A 20,999-nucleotide genomic window follows, 5' to 3' on the forward strand; every position below is an offset into this window, starting at 1 on the left:
GTTTGTAGACACTTTTGTAAATCAAGTTTCCTCATTACTGTTCATTTCTGTAAGAAGTTTGGTTTGGTTTCACAACTGCTTTCAGTTGACTTTCAAACGCCAACTGTCGTCTTCAACCTTTAATCTGTGTGCAGTGAGGGCAGAAAGGAGAACTTGCGATTGCTTTTTAAAAAAACAAACAATTTTCTGACATTTTCTGACAAACGATAAATTAAAACTTAATCTAGAATAGAATTGGTAGATGAATAGGTAATACAATATATATTTTGTTAGTTGCTTAGTAGGGGTGCACGATTCAGAAAATGTCACGATTCAATATCGATTTTCAGGCTCAAGATTCGATTCGGAAACGATTCTCGATTCCAAAAAACGATTTACATGTAGTTACTTTTCCCATGTGATTACAGTAGACATACAATTAAAAAAAATATTCGATTTTTGGAATTCTATGAATCGATTTTGAATCGGTAGAGCTTGAATCACCCCTATTGCTTAGTAATAGTGTTCGATTTCAATTCAAACCTGGTTTTGTTTTTTTTTTAGTTTAGAGGGTATTATTTAAATGTTGTTCCATATTTATTCTCATTATTATCTACCTACTGTAAGATCACCCAGTCACATGGTCAGTGTTTTGGTTCATTTTGTCAAAAAGAAAATGTTTAAGGACATTTTAAGTACAGAGGTAAAAATTAAACACCAAAATATGGTTTACATTTTGTACTACCTTGTCATTTGCAAGTGTTTTTATCGTTTCAAGAGTTAATTGTAAAAATAACTACACCTTAGGGCACTTTTGCAAAAAGTATTACAAAGAAAAAGCCAAGAAATAAAACACTGATGAACATACCATAAAAAGTCCACATCTTGGTAATAAAGTAAAGGTTTACCAGTGACAAGGAAATGGAACTACAGTATGGTTGATGGGTTTTCTTTTGAATCTTAGAGCATTAAAGGGAGCACTGTCTGAAAAGTTCAGGCTGCATTCCGGTTCATAAGAGGTAAAAGTGCAAAGTCACTCTCACTGACAAGAATAACAGCCTGTGAGAAGGTCAATTCTCTCATACCACTGAGAGGCAAAAGGAAGGGAGCATTGGTATGCTGTCCACATCGTCGCAGAATTATCAACCGCATGCAGCAGTTTCTCCCTCCACAAAAAATAAAATCGGTACGTTTACTCTTACAGTGGGAGTAGACCACAACACCGCAGCCACGTCACATCTCTACCAACGTCACATGCATTTATTACTGTAAATAATTTGTAGTGAGGCAAAGAGCAGTTTCCTTAAATGTCATCTGAGTAAATCCATAATCTCTCTGTCAAAACAAACCCTCTGGTGTTTTTCCTTATAGGAGATGTTGCTCCGATTAAGAGACAGCTCTGCCAAAGGCACATTACTCAAGCTCTTGTTGACGTGTATATAGCAAACATGATATCTTATGACAACCACTGGCAAAGCCTACGGTTCCTCCAGGCATATGATTTATGTTTCAAGACCATTTAAGTGCTTGCAGTTTTGAGCCAATATGAACTGGAACCAAGTCTTTCTTAAGAGATTTGAGTTCACTCAGGCGCCATCTTGGTAACTCCACTCGGGGACCACATTTTTGACTAACAAGTCTCCTCCCTCAAATAATGTGAGACATAGATAGCTTGAGTTCCTACACAGAGTATTATTCCAACCACATATTTAGGAACACTGGTGAATTCTTTACAACATGGGAGTGTTCATTTTTCCTCCATGGAAATTGGCTACTTCCACTCTTGCATAGTGAACACTTATGAGGGTAAAGATTGGCTTGGTAGGTTGGAAAGTAAACATGGCTAAGCAACTGGCAAATGAAAACCTACAGAGTGGGCCAGAGAAAGAAAGAGGCGTGTCACTTTTGTTCTTTCCTTTTCAGCATATCCTCTACTGTTAACAGTTTGTGATTGATTTCCCACTATATCTTCTTCTTGCTCATTGGCCCGGCAGAGGGCTACAGGCTTCCTGAGAATGTTCACTCTTATTTCAAGGACAGTTTCTATAGCGAGTTCACAGAGAGCAGCCACCGCTCGCCTTTGTAAAAACATTTCAATGAGGCCACTGACAGGTGGTCTTCAAAAGAGCAAGGAAGCGTAGCTGGCAAGTGAGCTACACAGCCAAGTGCTCCTTTAATACTGTATTCCCCTTCTCAACTCTCTGACAGGGTTGAAAAAATAGAGCAAAGGAAGAAAAAAAAATGTTTATACAGGAATATCCGTTTCACACTGCCAAGCCAATGCTTGCAATGTAACAATGATGTAATGTGTGTTGCATAAATAATAATCCATGACATAAACATTTACCACAAACAGTCTGTATTATTTATCTATTAGGGAGCTTAAGAAGCTGTGGGACCTGCTTGGGGAATAGCCTGCTGTGTACTGGTGGGTCAGGGCTTTGTGAGATGGGGGTGCACTGGCATGGATGCAGTGTTTGGCCAAAGGGGCCCCCTCTGTGTTCCCTCTGCCCTGGAGCAGGAGCCAAGGCGTTCTGGGCTGCGTTTCAAGAGCAATAAACTTCTCCAGCATTTTAGAGATGACATTTGGAGGTATCAGCATGCTAAGCCTGGGAGGGGTTGGCCCATCTCTCTGCTGACACGACCCTGGGAGCTGCCACTGCCTTGTCTGCGCTGAGGGGATTTGTTGGGCCTTAAAATACCACGGTTCTGCCACCCACCCCCACCCCCTGTCTACGCTTCACTCGACCCCAGACTGACTGAATGAAACCGACTCACTTTCACTCCCCTCATATTATCAATTTATTCTCCTACACAGGACTAAACACATCAAATTAACTGTTTATGAAAGTTATTTTTTTTTCATTCATCAGCAATCCACATACAAATTCAATCTAGCCAGTATCCACATTTGGCTGAAAGGGCTGCTACATCTAGCCTCAAATTACACAGGATGAGAAATGTATTCGGCGTCACTGGTCAGACAAGATACTCGTCCGCTCTGACCAAAAGGTGCAGCTTATGTGATCGCAGTTTTGTTAGGTGTCGCTTGCTTCCTCTTCATCTGTTTCTTTCTCTGGCACTCAGTGAGCCGGGTGAGGCACTGACAATTACTGGGAGCCTATTGTTCATTTACTCCCACAAGGCCGAAAGGCGGAGGTGATGAAGCAGCTGTTGGTTGGCATGCTAAATGAAACACGCACACACACAGTGCATGCCTAAACAGCTCTGTATGAGACTTGTCATGCAGAGAAGTGGGGAACTGCTCAACTTCACTGCTAATCAGGATGCCTCTGCTATGTCTTTGGGGCCTCTGTTTGTTGCTCTTCCCTGGTACTCTGCCTGGATTTGCTTGATTTCCTCATTTGGTTCTCATTTGCTCAGTTGCAAGACAATGACAGAAGTCTGCTTTCATAGGTCTCTTAGGGAAAAACGGCAGAATGGCAGTGCAGTTTGAAGTAAGCAGCATCTGGGTCTCTTTCATTTAAAAAAAAACTAGCCAGTGGGTTGCTAGGGGCTCGTACCATTAAAATGATGTACAATGAACACACATCTTTGTGTTGTTTAATGTAGTGTGCAAAATGTAATACAATGGAGGCTATAGAGAAATGCCTCCTTAGAAAGGTTTAGTGCAGATTACATTTTAAGAGCACTGACTACACTGATGTCTGTTTATGACAGCTAAAACTGACAATTTCCTATCCATCTAATTTCTTAACAGCACATATTTTAGCTGCAACAGATTTCTGTGAACACACAAAACTGTAGCTAATTTATGTCGACGAACAAGCTGTGGTGTCTCAAACTCAAAACCACATGGGAACATAGTGTGTACAGACAACTGAGGGCCACTTCATAGGGGTCGTTCTCAAAATATATCTCTTCATCTTCTATCACATGATTTTCTAACATGAATGTGAAAAACGGGAAAACAGGCTTCAAAGAAAGGGAAGTGGGTTAGCTTCTGGAAACCCTACTCGTCTCAACAGCTCTGATGGCCATAACAAACTGTGTGCTACACCTGCAAAGTGCAGAGTGACCCCCCCCCCCCCCCACACACACACACACACACACCCTCCTCCCTTCAACACTATAACCCCCCTTCCTCCACCATACCACCTTTAAAACCACTCAAAAGCTCCTACCAGCCTCCACCCCACTGAGCCAGATAGAGTAGAAAGAAGAAAACACAGCCCCATCAGGCCAAACCACTACCTCTTTCAGCCAAAATAGCAGAGCTTTGAGAGAGTGAGTGCAGGCAAAGGACAGACTTGGACGGGGAAAGGAAAGGGGGCAGGGCGAGGGGGAGGGTCAATCACTCTGTGGGAGGCAGAAAATGAGGGAGCACAAACATAGTACTGGTGTTGGCCCTGAGCCATGTTTGTGTCACTAACAGAAGTAGCCTTGTCTATCTCTCTCCTCCCCCCTGCCCCAACACCCTGCCTTGCACTCACTCTCTCCCAGTTTGCTTGGAAACAGAGTCAAGGGGTGACTGGCTGGATGCTTGGTAACAGAAAAAAAGGGTTGCAATAGAGAGGAGAACAGGGGTGAATCTGACACAGCCCAGGGCTGGAGCAAAAATCAAAAACAGGGAAAGAGAGAGAGAGAGAGGGGGGGGGGTGCACTCAATAGCAGGGACTGTGCTTTGGGAATGTTGATGAGGCAGGGACCTTTTTTCTGTTCAGTTCCTCCAAGTGAACCAACAAGCAGCACTGGGGATGTGTGGGCGATTTGTACTCAGCATGCCCGTAGAGCGACTGAGCGCGAGCTGCTTTGAAGATTAGGTGTTTGCAGTATTTCACACGCACGACAGAAAAAGAGGGCAGTTTTTCAGACCCAGCAGAACCTGATAGCGCTTGTGATACATCTTTAAATTAAATAAGCTGAATGTGGTTTTGATCAAAGGGAGGAAAATTGAGAGCGAGTCTAAGATTTCACTCGGACAGCACCGCAGGAGAGAAGCCAACTCTATTCCCAAAGGGCAGCCTCGCAAAAAAAAGTGCTTTATGTTATGAGGCAAGCTGTTGTTGAGAGCAGATATCTCTGTGCAACAAACTCCAGTCTGCATTCTCCGGAGCAAAAAAGAAATCAACTGCCAGCCAACTACTATTCTTGTTGGCAATACTATGCAGCATGTGGGCTGTTAAAGCACACATTAGTACCACCACCAGCTCCTGAGGCAATCAGGGCAATCCAATTACTATGTAGCAATATTATTATGTAGCAGGCAAAATACTGTATATGATAATGACAGCAAGATGATTACTTTTTAAACCACAGAGGCTTCACTTAAAAACAATACCTCTTTGATGTCTTCATGCAACCACACTGGCTATGTACAGTATATAAAAGCACATAAACTATCCCATATACAGTATTTGTAGCTTATTTTCTTTTAAAATAGTAGGGGGGTAGGGGAAATGGATTCACGTAAGAATTGAGATTCTTATCCTCTACGATTAAGGATTCCAAAAATCCATTAATTACAATCCACACACTTTTCTCTCTCCTATGCGCTTGGTCACACAGTGATCATCAAGACCAGAGAGCTTCCCAAAGATCCTCATCACTACTAAACATCACGTTACACCACTCCACTTACCGTCTTCAGTTTCTTGCCACACAATGCCTTCGAGGTTGACACTTGTACCGGGCTCGCAGGGCCCCAAGCACTCAGGTTCGGTAGCCAGGGCCACATCAGATGTGTTCACGGCCACTGAGCGCGTGCGCACCATTATCTGCTCACACGGCGAGGAAATCTCACTGTTGCCTACTGTGGCCAGGAGGTGGAGGGGGGGAGCTGGCGTGGAGACAGGAGATTCCATCTGTGAAGAAAGAAGTGGGGGTTTGAGAGAGAGAGAGAGAGAGAGAGAGAGAGAGGGGGGGGGCGAGAGAGAAACACATGAGACACTTCAGAACCACTGTACAAACACATACAGAGCAGATGTGAAGATACAGCCAATGGATGCAACAATAAGGGCATGTTATCAAAGATCTGAGCGCATGGAAGTCATCCTGGTATGCCAGTGGCCATTGAAAGCAATCTTAATCAGTAAAAGAATGATGCAGTATATTAATATATTACTGTTGTAATATACTGTATCTGGCTTTCCTCAACCTTAAAGGTGATTAGAACTGAACTGCTTTGGCTGCCATTGTGGAAGGACAGAATTAGTTATGCAGGACTGGTCAAACAATCCCTCCTCCAGCTTTCCTCCTTCGCACACCGCCGGGCGAGATCCGTGACACCAAATCATCTCACAGGCTGATCACTCATTAATTGCCTCAATTAAATAGCTAGTTGTGGTAAGGGAGCAGGCTGCTGAGGGTCAGTAATTGATTCCACCTGTTCTGACACCCTGTGACAGCAATGAAGAGACAGGGGGCCTACGTGGAAAACGAAAATGAAAAAGGACAGAAACGGTGAGAGAGCAACTGAGGGGAAGCGCACAAGAGACAACTGGAGGGAGATAAGTGTGTAGGCGGAAAAGAGCCAGAGAGAGGAAGACTAATGGTGATTTAAAGGCCACAGTGACACCAGGCTTAGTGCTCCTTATTCAAGGCAGTCGACATTAAAGCGCTCCAAATTATTAGCACTGAACTGCAGGAGGAATGCCACGCTGCAGCCAACACCACACATTTATTAATTGGGCATAAACCACTCAGCGCTCGGGAAAACGCTGCCAATGCTGGATCCAATTAGACGTAGAAGACAAAATAACAACATTGGATTATAAGCCTGCACACCCTTTAAATAATTGTTTTAATCTACTTACTGTTCCAAACAGAGTATGATGTGGAGAACTAACACTACTTATCACAGCATATATCGAAGTTACTGCTTAATTCTGATCCATGTAGGGATGAAATTGCCCATGTTGCCCAAAGCATGACTTTGCTGATTCCCCTGACCTTTCCCTTTACCTCTACCAGTACTTATCCTGAGAAATATCTCAGCATCTAGTAGATGGACTACATTCTTGGTTTTGTCTAGTATTTGGATTTTGACCAAATACCTGCAAAACTAATGACATTTAGCCTCAGCTGTACTTAGTATAAAGCTGTATCTAGAGCTATTTAGGGTGATGTACAAAAATCACCAGGATGCTCTATTACTGCTACATTTAGACTATGCTTTGAGGTATAGTTTTTCCTCTTTTTGCGAGGCATTCATCCAGTGGTTGGGGGGTTCATAATGATTGCAATCTTGCAAGACTGAGTCACACTTTCCAAGTATAGCAAAGGCTTGCTATAATAACCTACCAGATAAAAGCATAAACTGTGCTAGGATGATGGAGCATTTAAATCTTATTTTATTTTTATTTTTTACTGTTGTGACTCCAAGATAATACGTACTTTTAGAATATATGATTCTGAATACATTTCGCTCGAGGTGAATAATATGTTTTGATCGAATTTTAATTAATTTGTTTTGAGATTAATACAAAAAAAATGCCGTGATTGATGAGGAGTTCAAAAACGAACAATTTGAAAGCAATAACAGCATGAATTATGCTGCGTGAGACATTTCATATCAATCACTGAATGAGGAATCTGAATTTGTGATGAACCGAGTGCTTTGAAAACCAAACATTAGTCCCTGATGAAATGTAATATTTGCTCAAGACTCGTCATCACAGAAGCCTCATATTTCATGGGTTACAGAAATGAGCCCATTTCTCCCGGTGCCCAGAGGAAGAGCAATTTAATGCATGTGCAGAGAGCGACGGAGAGTGAGGCCTAACGACACCGTAATCACCGTGTGTCAGTTTCTGATGCATGATGTGGCCAAGCTGCAGACCGGTTGAGTGAACGAGACAGGACAGGTAATCACCCGAGCTGTCACCACACACTGTTCCTGGGCCGTATGGAGACACGTAGAGCCGCAGACAAGACCACACAATGAACCCTCCTCCAGAGTGACAGCCAACAGTGAAAGATGCAAACAGGTTCATGCAGAGCCTCTTCTAAATTGAATCAACTCCTCAAACTGATTGTGTCGACATTTTGGGATTTACATTTTGGGGATTTGTGACCAAGGTTAAGGGACTTAATAATGGCCTGGAAATAACCTTTCCTTAATGAAATTGTTAGGTTGAGTAGCAGGCTCATATTATTAGATTCACATTATCAATTTCCTGGAGCTGATAGTGTGCCTTACTTATTAATAAACTCCGAGGCCTAGGTGTATTAAATGCTCATGTTAAGGGTTGTTGACTTTGTTGATCTGATGAGAGAGAGCATACATCTGTTTTCCTACTTGACTTTTGCTGAAAATTGTTATGCCGACGACCTCCAGTTTTCCACCACAAACAACAAAACTTGCACAAGGACGTCTTTGACTAACACTATTTGGGCTGGCGTCTCATGTGCTTGACCTAGCCACTGATGCAGACTCAAGGTAAGGCCCAAACAACCCCTTTCAGCCAGCAATACATTTCTTTTCTTTAGCCATTACTATTTTCTTTTACGGCATGTGCACACTTTACAAAGAAAGAGTGGCCGTAGCCTCGAATAGGACTGCAACTAACTATAATTTTCATTTTTTTTTCTTTGATTAATGGTTTGGTCTATAAAATGTAAGAAAACAGTGAAAAATGGCTAATGTCTTGTTTTGTCCAACCAACAGTCCAGTACTCCAATATATGTAGTTTACAATGACAAAATAGAGAAAACTGGCAAATACTCACATTAGAGAGAAGCTAAATACATTTTTTTGGCATTTTTGCTTAAAAAAAAAAGACTGAAATAATTGATCACTTATCACTTAAAATAGTTGCAGGTTAATTTTGGCGATCGATTATTCGATTAATCGAATAACTGTTGCAACTCTAGCCTAGACACTAACAAAGACCCAATTTCCACAAACAAGTGCATTTGTGATAACCAGGTTATTACTGATGACTTATAAACCCCAATTTAAAATGACGGGAGGCTTATAACACTTGGATGCAGTGATGCAAGTGTCATGGCAGAGTTCAGTTCAAGGACTCCCCTGGTTTCCAAGTAAAGCCATCGTATGAGAAGCCTTTCAGCTCTCCAATTATTTTGTTTTAAAAACACTGAATGCTGGGGATTCCCAGAAGAATTCCATCCAATTTTTATTATACCCGAGTTTAATCATTTTTATGAATCAAATCTTAATGAATTTTACAGCTCAATCTAACCTTTCCTGGATTAGCTTTGACTTTATTTTTTTTCCCACTTAAATCCTGTTACCAATTAAGACAGGATAATTATTATTAAGTGATAAGCCAGTCTAATGCCACTGCACACTAAAAGAAACATTCACTATGTAAGGGTACAAATTAATTAAAATAGGATCACAACAGAAATGGGACCAGTTTACAATGTGCATGAACAGTGGAGCTCTATTTCCAAGTTCTATCAATGGATGAGTGAACAAAAGGACTTTCACTCTGGGGCTGCAGAATGTAAACCCACACAGTGAAATGCCTGACGTCTTGTCCAGGGTTTATCGAAAAAACCACATGCGACTGAACTACACAACTTGTCAGATTACACAAGGCTCTACTCTATGCTCAACCATTGCCAAATACCATGATTTCTTCCCTCCTTGCAAGACTATACAAATGGATTTTGAAATTGACCCCCAAACCACACTGGTGAATGTCACGCAAACCTTTTCTTAAACTGAAACCCCATGCTGAGTCCTTGAGAAAAGCCACCATGGCAAGAATAATGTTTAACTGACAGACAAAAACCCTATCAATCTGTGAGCATACCTCACAGTGTTGACAGAGGGGGAACTCTGCCTGGATTTCCAGTGATCACACAATAACTCACCCGTGGCAGACAAGACGATTGCTGCACTTTTTTACTGGACACATTAACTTCAGCTTCAACTTGTTTATTAGAGTTGGGATTAAGAAGCGGAGCACTGAGCTTGGGCAAGGATTACGAAAGGATTACACTGCAGTGTCATACGGAGACACCTGTCTTGGCTGTACTCGTGTGGGCGGTGAGGAGCTAGAATATAGTTGACCAAATTATGCATTGTGCACTAGGGCTGTTGTAAGTCGTATATAATTTGAATAGTAAAAAGAAAAATCAATTATAATCTAATGCTGAATTAATGCTGAATTCGCCTTGGAATGAGTATTTTTTTTAATTTTTTTTTTTTTTACAAATGTGTAATCTTGCTCTTCTCGCCTTGGTCAAACCGCATGTAAAAAAAAATGCTTTTGTCACGTCACATCTAATTAACAATAAGTTAGCAACATAAGGCACTGTGAGATCTTAGGGCACGGGGCTACAGTAAAGACGGAGTAGCAGAGAGGGAGTGACAGGCTGTGGCTAGAAATCAAAAGGAGGATGGCAAATACTGTTTTAACATGAATTGTTACTCCGTTTATGGTATAATGTTTTGGCTGTGCTTTCTAACATGTTGGCATTGTGCTAACCGAACACATTAGCTTTTACAACAGAGCCACTTTACTACACTTTGATAATGTTTCATTACAAGGTACTCTGGTGGTTTGTATTTGTCGCTGTGTGCTCTTGGTGGAAAATGAATGTAAACAAAGCGGTGTGCAAGAGATGCAATGCGCCGTGACGTAGGCTAATGTTTGAAGTCCCTCTAGTGGACAGAACGTATAACAACAACCACAGGTTGATAGTGCCATTGGCAATGCATAAGCCTGGTAGTAATAATTGGCTGAATTTGAGCATTAAATATTTGAATATAATTCCAAAAAATAAAAAAGATTGACAGCTTTATTGTGCACCATACTGAAGTCATCAATACAAGTGCCGTAACTTGACTCTGAGAACCAATGAAATGTTTCAACAGCTATTTTGTTTTTCTCCTACTTTTTTACTCCACTACTCTTAGTACTATTACACTTGACAAAATGAAGACTTGGAAAATGACCATTAATATCACAAACAATGATCTGGAAATAAAAAAAATCTTGTAAGATCATGCATCACAAACACTGGTAAAAAAAACACTAGTAAAAAAAGATGAAAACAAAAAGGAAATCTAAGGGAGTCAAACGCCTAATTATCATGGATCATAACATAGTGGTAAATCCATTGTGGTGTTTAACCAGTTAAAAGTATATATATGCACTGGATTCAAAATCATGTGACTGTGTGATGTTTAATACGGATATTATTGTTTCCAACATTCAATATTAACAACAGATCTGTCGGACACAAGCCTCATGTTTGACACAGGATAATGAAGGCCTGTTCGTGGTCATGGTTTACCCTTTCATATGAGACTGCTTTTACAGGTCACAGAGAATCATGTCTGCAACAGTAGTTCAATACACATCACTGCTAAACCATATAATCACATTTCCTCCTGGTGCTTTTTCTGCATTAGTAGCTATAAAATAAGCACCATAAGCAATTGCCCTTTCTCACAAGCCGATGTTGTGTGCCCACCCGTGCTTTATTTCTCGATCAAAATGCAGCTTAAATGGCAGTAACATTAAGAGAGATACCCATGCCTGATTTGAGTCTGTCTAACCCTTTCCTACCAAAGTCGAGACCTGCATTTCACCCGGGTTGGGAGTAGGTCCTGAGGTCTGATCAAATAACGCACACTGAGTCATTTGGATTAACCGCAGACGTGGATTTATCTTCTCAGTCTCTCTTTATCTTTAAAATAGTGCTTTATGGGTAATTTATTTCTATTGAAGAGCATGCATTGTACAAAAGAGCGGCTACAGTATTCAATAGCAGAGAAAAATAACATTAGGTTACGTTAATCCACCTGGAGGGCAATGGAGCATGTGGTTTATTTAAATTGCCTGTTACTGTATTACTGTATTAGGAAGCGACAAATGACAATTTATGTTACACTTTTAGTGCCGCTACTTAGAATTTAAAAGTAGAGCTGCAACAATTAATCGATTAGTTATTAGTCAACTATTAAATTAATCGCCAACTATTTGGATAATCGATTAATCGTTTGAGTCAGGTTTTTTTTTATAATAAAAAGTAATACGTTCTCTGATTCCAGCTTCTTAAATGTGAATATTTTCTAGTTTCTTCACTCCTCTATGACAGTAAACATAATATCTTTGAGTTGTGGATAAAAACTGACATTTTATAGACCAAACAACTAATTGATTAATCAAGAAAATAAATTGACAGATTAATCGACAATGAAAATAATCGTTTATTTATATGCAGAATAAACATTTGATTAGGGCTGCAACTAACGATTATTTTCATAGTCGCTTTAATCCGTTGATTATTTTCTCGATTAATCGATTAGTTGTTTGATCTATAAAATTTAAAATCATGATGAAAAATGTGGATCAGTGTTTCCCAAAGCCCAAGATGACGTCCTCAAATGTCTTGTTATGTCCACAACTCAAAGATATTCAGTTTACTGTCACAGAGGAGAGAAGAAACTAGAAAATATTCACATTTAACAACCTGGAATCAGAGAAATCTTACTCTTTTTTTTTTTTTTATAAAAAATTACTCAAACTGATTAATCGATTATCAAAACAGTTGGCGATTAATTTAATAGTTGACAACTAATCGATTAATCGATTCATCTTTGCAGCTCTACATTTGATAAATGGTTTAAAACACCATTATATAGTTGTACATAGCTATAAAGGACATTTTCAAGTGTTTATTAATGTACAGTATTTATCAACAGTTATAACATCGCCTATGAAGACATATCGTATATTATTACAATAGTGTTATACTATATTGTCATTCGTTATCTATTTATACACCAGCCTCCACGTATGGGTGCCCACAGGAGGAGTTAAATGTGTTGACAAATACAATAAACACTTATATCTGCCCTAAGTACATTATGGTGTGCTGTAAACCATTAATTCAATGTTTATATACTGCTTATGAATTCTAAATATTGGACTCAAAGTAAAGTGGTGCCCATTCATCTGACTTGTTGTCATGATTGACATATGGATTTTTATGCTATTCTGAATGCTGTCAAACTGAAAAAAAAGTCTGAAAATGGGTTATGGAAATAGGGTTTCAATCGAATTGTAACAACCTGAATGGAAATCTAATCAATAATAATATTCTGACGTATTTAAAGTTTCCCCAACCCCAGTCTGAAGAGACTATAGTTGATCTAAATTGGCCCTTGTTGATTGTTTAACCACTGAACAGCATAGATTTTCAAGTCTGATAAAGCCTGGGAAATTTAACACCGTTTCCAACATCAAAAGTGAGAAACATCTGTCTTGAAAAGAGAAAATGTAATTCTCCCTGACATACGGGCCATTATTAACTAAAAAGGAGTCCTTGCTGAAGTGCCATTAGTTGGCTGAGTTGAGTGTTCCCGCTTCAATTATGTAATTCGTTTTGACACTGGGGGCAAACCCTGTGAACATCTTTGGTGAGTTACTGAGGTCAAAGGTCGGTGGAGATTACACTTCTTGCTGACTTTGGTAGGTGCCTCTTTCAGCACCGCATGACACCCAGTGAAGAAACGAAGAAAAAAGGGCTCCTTTATGTGGCTGTCATAGAAACAATGTGGGGACTTGTAATCTGTACTACGTTGTTGAATCCACATAATGAATTTAAGTTCTAAATGATTCTGATTAAAAAATGTAATCTAATTAATTACATACTCTGAGATTAAATTAAATCTAAATTAATTGGATACATAATTTTTGCTGTGAAAGTATTTTAAATATTTCAATTTAAATGAATCAATGAATAATCAGCATTAGTGACATTAAAGTTAAAAAACTCTTTTTATTATTATTTTCACTGTTGTATAATAATGGCCATAACAATCAACAATATGACATAATATGCTGAGGAAATGAATTCAAAATTGCTTCAGGAATAGGGTTGGTTATCGTTTTTTTTTCTTCCGATACCGGTGCTAAAGCGGTACTTTTAAAACGGTGCCGGTGCCTTAACGGTGCCTTATTTCACTAGTAAATTGCTGTTGAACGACAAAAACAACCACCAGATGGGAAAAGGGCATTTCACAATAATTTTGAATGCACCACGAGGCTGTAGGTTACCAGTTTCATTGAACGCATCGTCTGTGTTTTTCCGACAACGGCAGCTGCAGATTGTTACATCCCGGTGTTGAATTCTCTACAGTGAAACACAGTCAAACTTTACACCGTTTAGCGTTATCTGTCAGCATTTTAACCGTGTTTAATCCAGCTACTAGCTAGCAGCAGGCTAACGTTAGCTGCCGAGCTGTTGTGTATAGTGTTAACTAGCGTCACGTGCAGCGATGTTTCTGTTGCCCGTAACGTCTGTTTCAGAGCATCAGAGAGAAGCGTAGACATATCAGTGGCACCGAAATGAGGCGCCGAAATCCGCGTTGGTATTCGGTCCGGTAGATACAGGTCGTTAAGGCACCAGTGCCGTATTAGCACCGGATTTCGGTACCCAACCCTATTTAGGAAGAAGATTTTTATAAGTAAATGTTTCAATCAATGATCCAGGCAGCGCATTCTCGTCTCCCTCCTTCATTTTACAGTCGAATGGTGGCTAGAACGGCTCCGGGTCAAAGTTCAATATGGAATGGATTAATCTGCGTTATTTCTTTTAACGCGTTATTTTTTCTCAGATTAATTAAGCAAAATGAACGCGTTATTTTGACAGCCCTAGTTCTAACCAATCCAGACAACAGCAATGCAGAGTCTGATTATCAGCATACAATCAGCTTTTAAAGTGAGCCATCTTTTTGAAGTAACATGGTTATTAGCATTAAGCTACAATTGAAAGCAAATGCACGAGCCTGGTTTAATTTAACTACTTAAATCAGCCAGGAGACAGAAAAAAAGGAGACATAAAGTGGCTGGATTCAAGTAGTGAAAGCCTACCCGATTGTTTTCAAACACTGCACACTGGCCTAATTCCCTTTACTACACTGGCATTCTCTTTGAAACTCAGAGTAATCACAGAAACTGAAAGAGAAAACAGGAACACCTGACATCTATTGTAGACCACCAGCTGGCAAAAAGCACTCAGTTTCTAGGCAACTCTTCTCATGCTTAGCTAATTGTGCTTTCAGGAAAGCATAACCACACATAAATAATACAGATAGAAAACTAAGCTGTGATGAAGTTGGTCACCCATAACCTACAATCTCTCTGGAGCCATAATAAGTGAGCCAGGATCTCACGGTTATTGTCTTTAAAAAGAAAAAAAAAGTAGAAGCTGATTGCCATATGACTCTTTAATTAAGGAACACACCGACTTATTGGGACTTTAGCTTATTCACCGTATCCCCCAGAGTTAGACAAGTCCATACATACCCTTCTCATCTCCGTGCGTGTCGTAACTCTGTCTGACGCACCCACCGCTAGCCTAGCTTAGCACAGATCCTGGAGGTAACCGGCTCCATCTAGCCTACTGCTCCCAATAAGTGACAAAATAACACAACGGTGCTTTTCAGGTGTTGCGCTAATCACTCCGCCCAAGTAGCAGTGCTTCGCCTTCTGAGAATATAGTTCCCAGTATGTATACGGTTAGAAGATGGCTGTGTCTCATGTGACCTTGTTATTTGTACACGCTGTGACTATACAAATCACAACATGTAAATAGGAAAATGTTGGCGTCAACACGCACGGAGATGAGAAGGGTATGTATGGACTTATCTAACTCTGGGGGATACGGTGAATAAGCTAAAGTCCCAATAAGTCGCCGTGTTCCTTTAACATTACAGGCCGATGCCTGTATGATGCATGTAAATGCCACTTTTATTTATATATATATATATATATATATATATATATATATATATATATATAAAATAGACTTGGGGAGTTAGAATGAAGTTTGAATTAATGTAAAACACATTTTGTATTTTAACTTAAAAGCCTAAAACTATTTTAACCTTTGCACAACATGTCATTTTCTAAATGCCTCCAGGAAATTCTGACCCATTTTGGCACTCAACATTACAGCTCATTTTTATGATGCAACACAAACTCCACGTTCGGAAATAGAGCAGTGAAAGTTGAGACATAAACATAAAAAACCATCTTTAAGAGCTTCACACGCCGCACTGAGTAAACCTTCATCTCGCAGCCTTTAGCAACAGCTGTGAATAACAGCTTAACTGTTAGAAAGATGGCTAATGCTTCCCGTTTGCTGTAAATTTCAGTGGCAATCAAATTTAACATCATCTTGGTGTGACACATTCATCAGAGCTACTGTTTAACCAAGGCCTTTGATTATACCGACGGCAAAAAAAAAGTACACAAAGCTTTGTCAAAGAAAAACCTCTTCAGACAGCATGAGAGGCTTTACCTGTGGAGACATACAGCATGTACTCCCTCACGAAAGGACAACATACATTAGTCAAGAGACTGCTCCTGCAGCTACCAGCAACAAGACGGGAAGTCAAAGTGATATAAAAAGACAGAAGGCACAAGGGACTGCAGGGTGGAGGACTGAGCCAAGATAAGTGGAGCTTACCGATTTGCTCATTTAGGAAGCAGTGGCCTAATTTGTCGGTAAAGCAAAGTCCCACAGAAGAAAAACTCTCCTTTTCCTACCACAATGGAAGTGCAAAAGTTTAACTAGACAAACATTTGGGAAGACCCGTGAGGTCAGTTTACAACCTTTCTGGCTGTCTGAATGTCACTGCAGTGCTGCATCTCCAGATTTAAGCAATCAAACTAAAACCAGAATTTGCTTTAAATGCTTTTTCCAGTGTATTATAAAAATGATTATAAATTAAAGAGCAACTTATCACCCCGTTTTAGCCTGAGAGCTCCCCCTTCACATATTGAATTAGGTCTAAGAGTCGACGGCCACGCTAGCAACGCTGTGACGGTGAGCTAAATGCTTGTTCACCCTGAGAAGGCCGAATAATTGGCATTTGCTGTAACTATTCGGCTATAAGGCGCTCCAATGTTGCCAACTGTTATTCTATTCAACCATAAGCTTATGAAACTAACCAACCTATTGAACACTCTTGCTTGTTTATTGACACAGTTGAAGAGATAACAACAACAAAAAACTTAACTCCTCAGTACATCGTGTGGGCCTAACTAAACCTTTCCTTTCGTCATTATGGCAATGGCAGTTCTTATAACAAATGAGAAATCAGAAACGTTACCTAAATTCCTTCCTAAGAAAAGCTGACATCATTTGCACCTGCTTATCTCACGAGAATCTGGCAGGCAAGCCGGGTGCCTGGTTGGTTGACTGGCGAACACACAGCAGGTGGTTTGGTACACTTTTCTCTTGTCTTGGTTCAGCTTGACCTTGTCAACCTAATTCCTTCCTTTCCCCTCTCCCGGGCTCAGCCGGCTGCCTTCAGCCTACGCCTGGTATTGTTTGTTTGATGACAGGGCGGGGGGTTGGGTTAGAAGTGCGCTGGGGTGGGGGTTACATACGGACTGAAAGATCTCCACATAGCAGCAGGGCAACCTGAACATCCCTTGTGTTTACTGCTAATAAAACAGGTTGAAAGCCTTCCTGAGGAAGTGTCTGCATGTACTGTATCTGTACTGGATTACTTGATAACAGTTATTTTGCAAGTATACATTTATTTTTCTGTATTTATTGTGGATTTCATATTCATGTTTAATGTTTGTTTATGTATGCACCTTTCACAGAGGCAAATTCCACATAAGTGTACTTATTGTGGCAATAAAACCTCTGATTCTGAAAACTATTCTTTACGCCCGGTTGGTTTAGACGATGGTCTGTGGTTTGACAGTTAGTGGTTAGTGGCTGAATGTTCTTGGCAACACAATGTGCACACGCACACACACGCACACACAACTTAAGTTAATTGCAATATTGAATACTGGCAAGAAGGGCTGCAACTAACAATTATTTTCCTTATCGATTGATCTGCCTGTTACTGTTACTTAAATTAAGCTATTAATTGTTTTGTCTGTTTTGTCATCATTTCGCACAGCCCAAGGTGACATCTTGAAATGTCTTGTTTTGTCCGACTAACTGACATAAACCCAAAGATATGTAAATTACTACCATGTTATGAGCAAGCAAAAGCAAAATCTCACATTTCAGCAGCTGGAACCAGAATTTCTTTGTCATTTTTTCTCATAAAATGACCAAAAAAAAAATTCTGTGATTATCAAAATAGTTGCCGATTCATTTTCTGTTGATGGACTAATCGTTGGTTTCACCGTTAGTGGGTAGTGAACTTAATCTTGTCTAGATCCTGATTCTGCTGAGCTCTATTGGCGATTCTCTTGCCTTTTCCCTTTCTCCCATTTCTCATCCTCCCACCCTGACCATAGGTCAGTTGACAACAGTATCTATTACAACAGTAAGCCACATTCTTGTCAAGGTCACCCGCTTGCGTCCGACGGGGAGAGAGAGAGGCTGTGCCGGGCAAGAAATCCAGATAAACTCAGCTGAGCCTACAAGGATTTCTCTCTCGCCAGCCCTCTCCATAGTCATAAACCTTATCTCACAGCAAAGGGAAAACTAACAACAAACTGAGAGGCTGTCGTCAACAGCTTAGCCACCTAGATTCCCACCCAAATACCAATGATTCACTCTCTGACGTCTTCCATGTCTGAAGGCTTTGAGATCATGTTGGAAAAAAACCGAGCTCCCTGTGAGGCATACTTCATGCTTACAGTTCACCATAATGTTGACAGCTGTGACCAAAAATCCAGTTCCAGGTACCTACCTTCCTGAATTCAAAAAGCCTAAAGCAGTCGAGCAAAAATAAATGCTCCTAGAAATACTATCCAGGAACCTTATCGGCTAAGAAACAAAAGACATACTATTCAAGGAAAACAAGTTGTTATTCAGGCTGTGAGATTTCCCCAGAGCACCTAACCTCAAACTATAAATAGATGTTCTCCGTTAGTCTGTTTCCCTTGTGTTGACGCTCTTTCTGTGGGTGGTGCCTTCTCCAAACATTAGAAAGACAATCCAAAAACCACACATCAATAACCACACTTTATGCCAAGTTACTTTCTATTGTTTTGTGTTACTTTGGCTGACACAAACAAACAGAAAACAATGAATATTATACTTAGCACCACATAGACTTGTCACTTTTGATGTGGGTGCCAGACCGCGGGAACTTGTGCAACATGAAAATTACAGTATTGGATGATATATAAAGTTGAATTTGGCAATATGGCCAACTGTAAACAATTAGACACTAATACAATGCTAAATGTACCTATATTTAAACAAACAGTCAGTTGGAATCCCTTGATTAGCTTCCAAAATCCATTCCAGGCTTGTCAACTTAGAAAGAATGCAGCAGAGGTTTCAGCTGTTCAGATAAGCAGGTGATAAAGGTTCAGAGGTTAAGGCCAGGGCTGTAGGAGTACAAATATGCATCTGTACATGTGGAGGTCGTCACTGTGCTCTCTTCCACAGATAACTGCTTGAGCTGCACTCACTGCGCTGTCCCTCATGCTGCTACTTTAACTAGGGGTTGCTACTCTGATCGACCTCAACTGCTGGCTGTCTCACAGAGCTCCTATTGAGCCATGTCTACCCTAATGGACACTGATGTGCACCATTACAGAGTGCTGGCAGTTCCTGCACTGCATCCTCAAAGCCCTATAGACTTTTACACCTTAAAACACCTTGGGGCAATGAATGCTGCAGCTCGCACCTCATGACATTTCAACACTCTCACTGGTGAGAGGGGAAGCTAAAGAGCGTAGCAGGGTAAGTTACACCGCAGTTTATTTTCTGATCCACACGGCACGTCTATGACTTGTTTTGCTAATTATAGTCTGGAGCTGACTTGAGTATAATCCAGGGAGTTATGTGAGAAGCGCCCAACATGCCAAAACAGGCTGACCTGGAAATAAATCTACTTCAGCAAGTATCAAATCAATCTAAAAGCTGCTTGAAACTACTTAGTAGATGCACTTTGGCATTACAACAAAAGCAGATTGAAATGTTCCAAAGACACTTGCTCAAGCAAAAGGACGTGGCGACGTATCAGCACAATACAGTAAGCCGCCAAACTGCAGCTGCTCGTAGGGAATCTCTAAAGAAACTATATCTCGGTGCCCTTCAGATCATTAAAAGCACTAATAAGTCAGGCTGAGGTGATGTCGAGGCAGTAAAGTGAAACCCACTATATCACATCAATACTCTCTCTCTCTCTCTCTCTCTCTGCAGAGGTCTGCAGCTCTCAGCTGACAGAGTTTGATGACCTTGTTAGTTTGAGTGCCTAATCTGCTAATGCCCTGATAAAAAATAAACAGTCAGTGCAGTCATTGTAGCCCACCTCTCCTCCCCTCCCTGCTGCTATCCATGACCACTTAAGAGCCAGTCAGAGTTATGTATTGTTAGTGAAAGATACATGCCTGCCTTTTAAGGTAGCATGACTTGTGTATTTTCAAATATTTATATATTTAGTTATCATTTTTAAGATGTAAAATGTTTGTCTAGTCTAGGACTTATTTTCAATATTAGTTAGGCCACAGAACACCAGGCCAAACAATATTTTTCATGCTATATTTTGGCTTTTATTTTAAGGTTTTTCCAAGTAGATGTACTCCCAACACCTTGCTTCTTTGGGTCTTAATAATTCATACCCAACATTTTGAAATGAGACAGTAATAAATAATTAAACTCAGAGTATATAATAGAAAATCTACAAAAGGCTCAGTTGACGACTCATGAGGAATTTACTTGACTTCCACTAGGGAACAATCAAGCCCTGCAGCTGACAACTGCACATCTAACACAATGTACTAGTGTATGAATGTGGCATGCAAAAAGCAAGTGGACACATTGAGGTAACAAGTTTGACATTCATCTTAACTAGATCAGGACAAAACCCCAGATGATAATAAAGGGGAAAATAGTCTGAAGGTCATGCAGCACAGGAACAGATCGTCATATATTTTTTAAGGTATATAAATTCAAAGTCACATTATTTAGCAATAACTAAATCGCCTGGACCTAAGGAGTAATATCCTCAGCTATATTATTAATTTAAAAGACCACAATAATTGTGACCTATGACTTAAGCGACTGGATTTAACAGCAAAATGTCTCACTCTTCAAGGGATACATAAACCTAATGGATATGATTAAATATAATT

The 20,999-nt window shown here is 40.2% G+C and overlaps 1 protein-coding gene across 1 annotated transcript in view; it reads right to left on the minus strand.

Annotated features, from left to right (window-relative positions):
* The window catches only part of znf609b (zinc finger protein 609b), a 79,838-nt gene that overhangs the window by 18,676 nt on the left and 40,163 nt on the right, over positions 1-20,999 (minus strand). Inside the window, 1 exon segment of the mRNA XM_078271324.1 lies at positions 5,582-5,804. Within this exon segment, the coding sequence (XP_078127450.1) occupies positions 5,582-5,804 (223 nt within the window).

The sequence above is a fragment of the Sander vitreus genome, chromosome 1, assembly GCF_031162955.1.
Source record: "Sander vitreus isolate 19-12246 chromosome 1, sanVit1, whole genome shotgun sequence".
NCBI classification, from domain to species: Eukaryota; Metazoa; Chordata; class Actinopteri; order Perciformes; family Percidae; genus Sander; species Sander vitreus.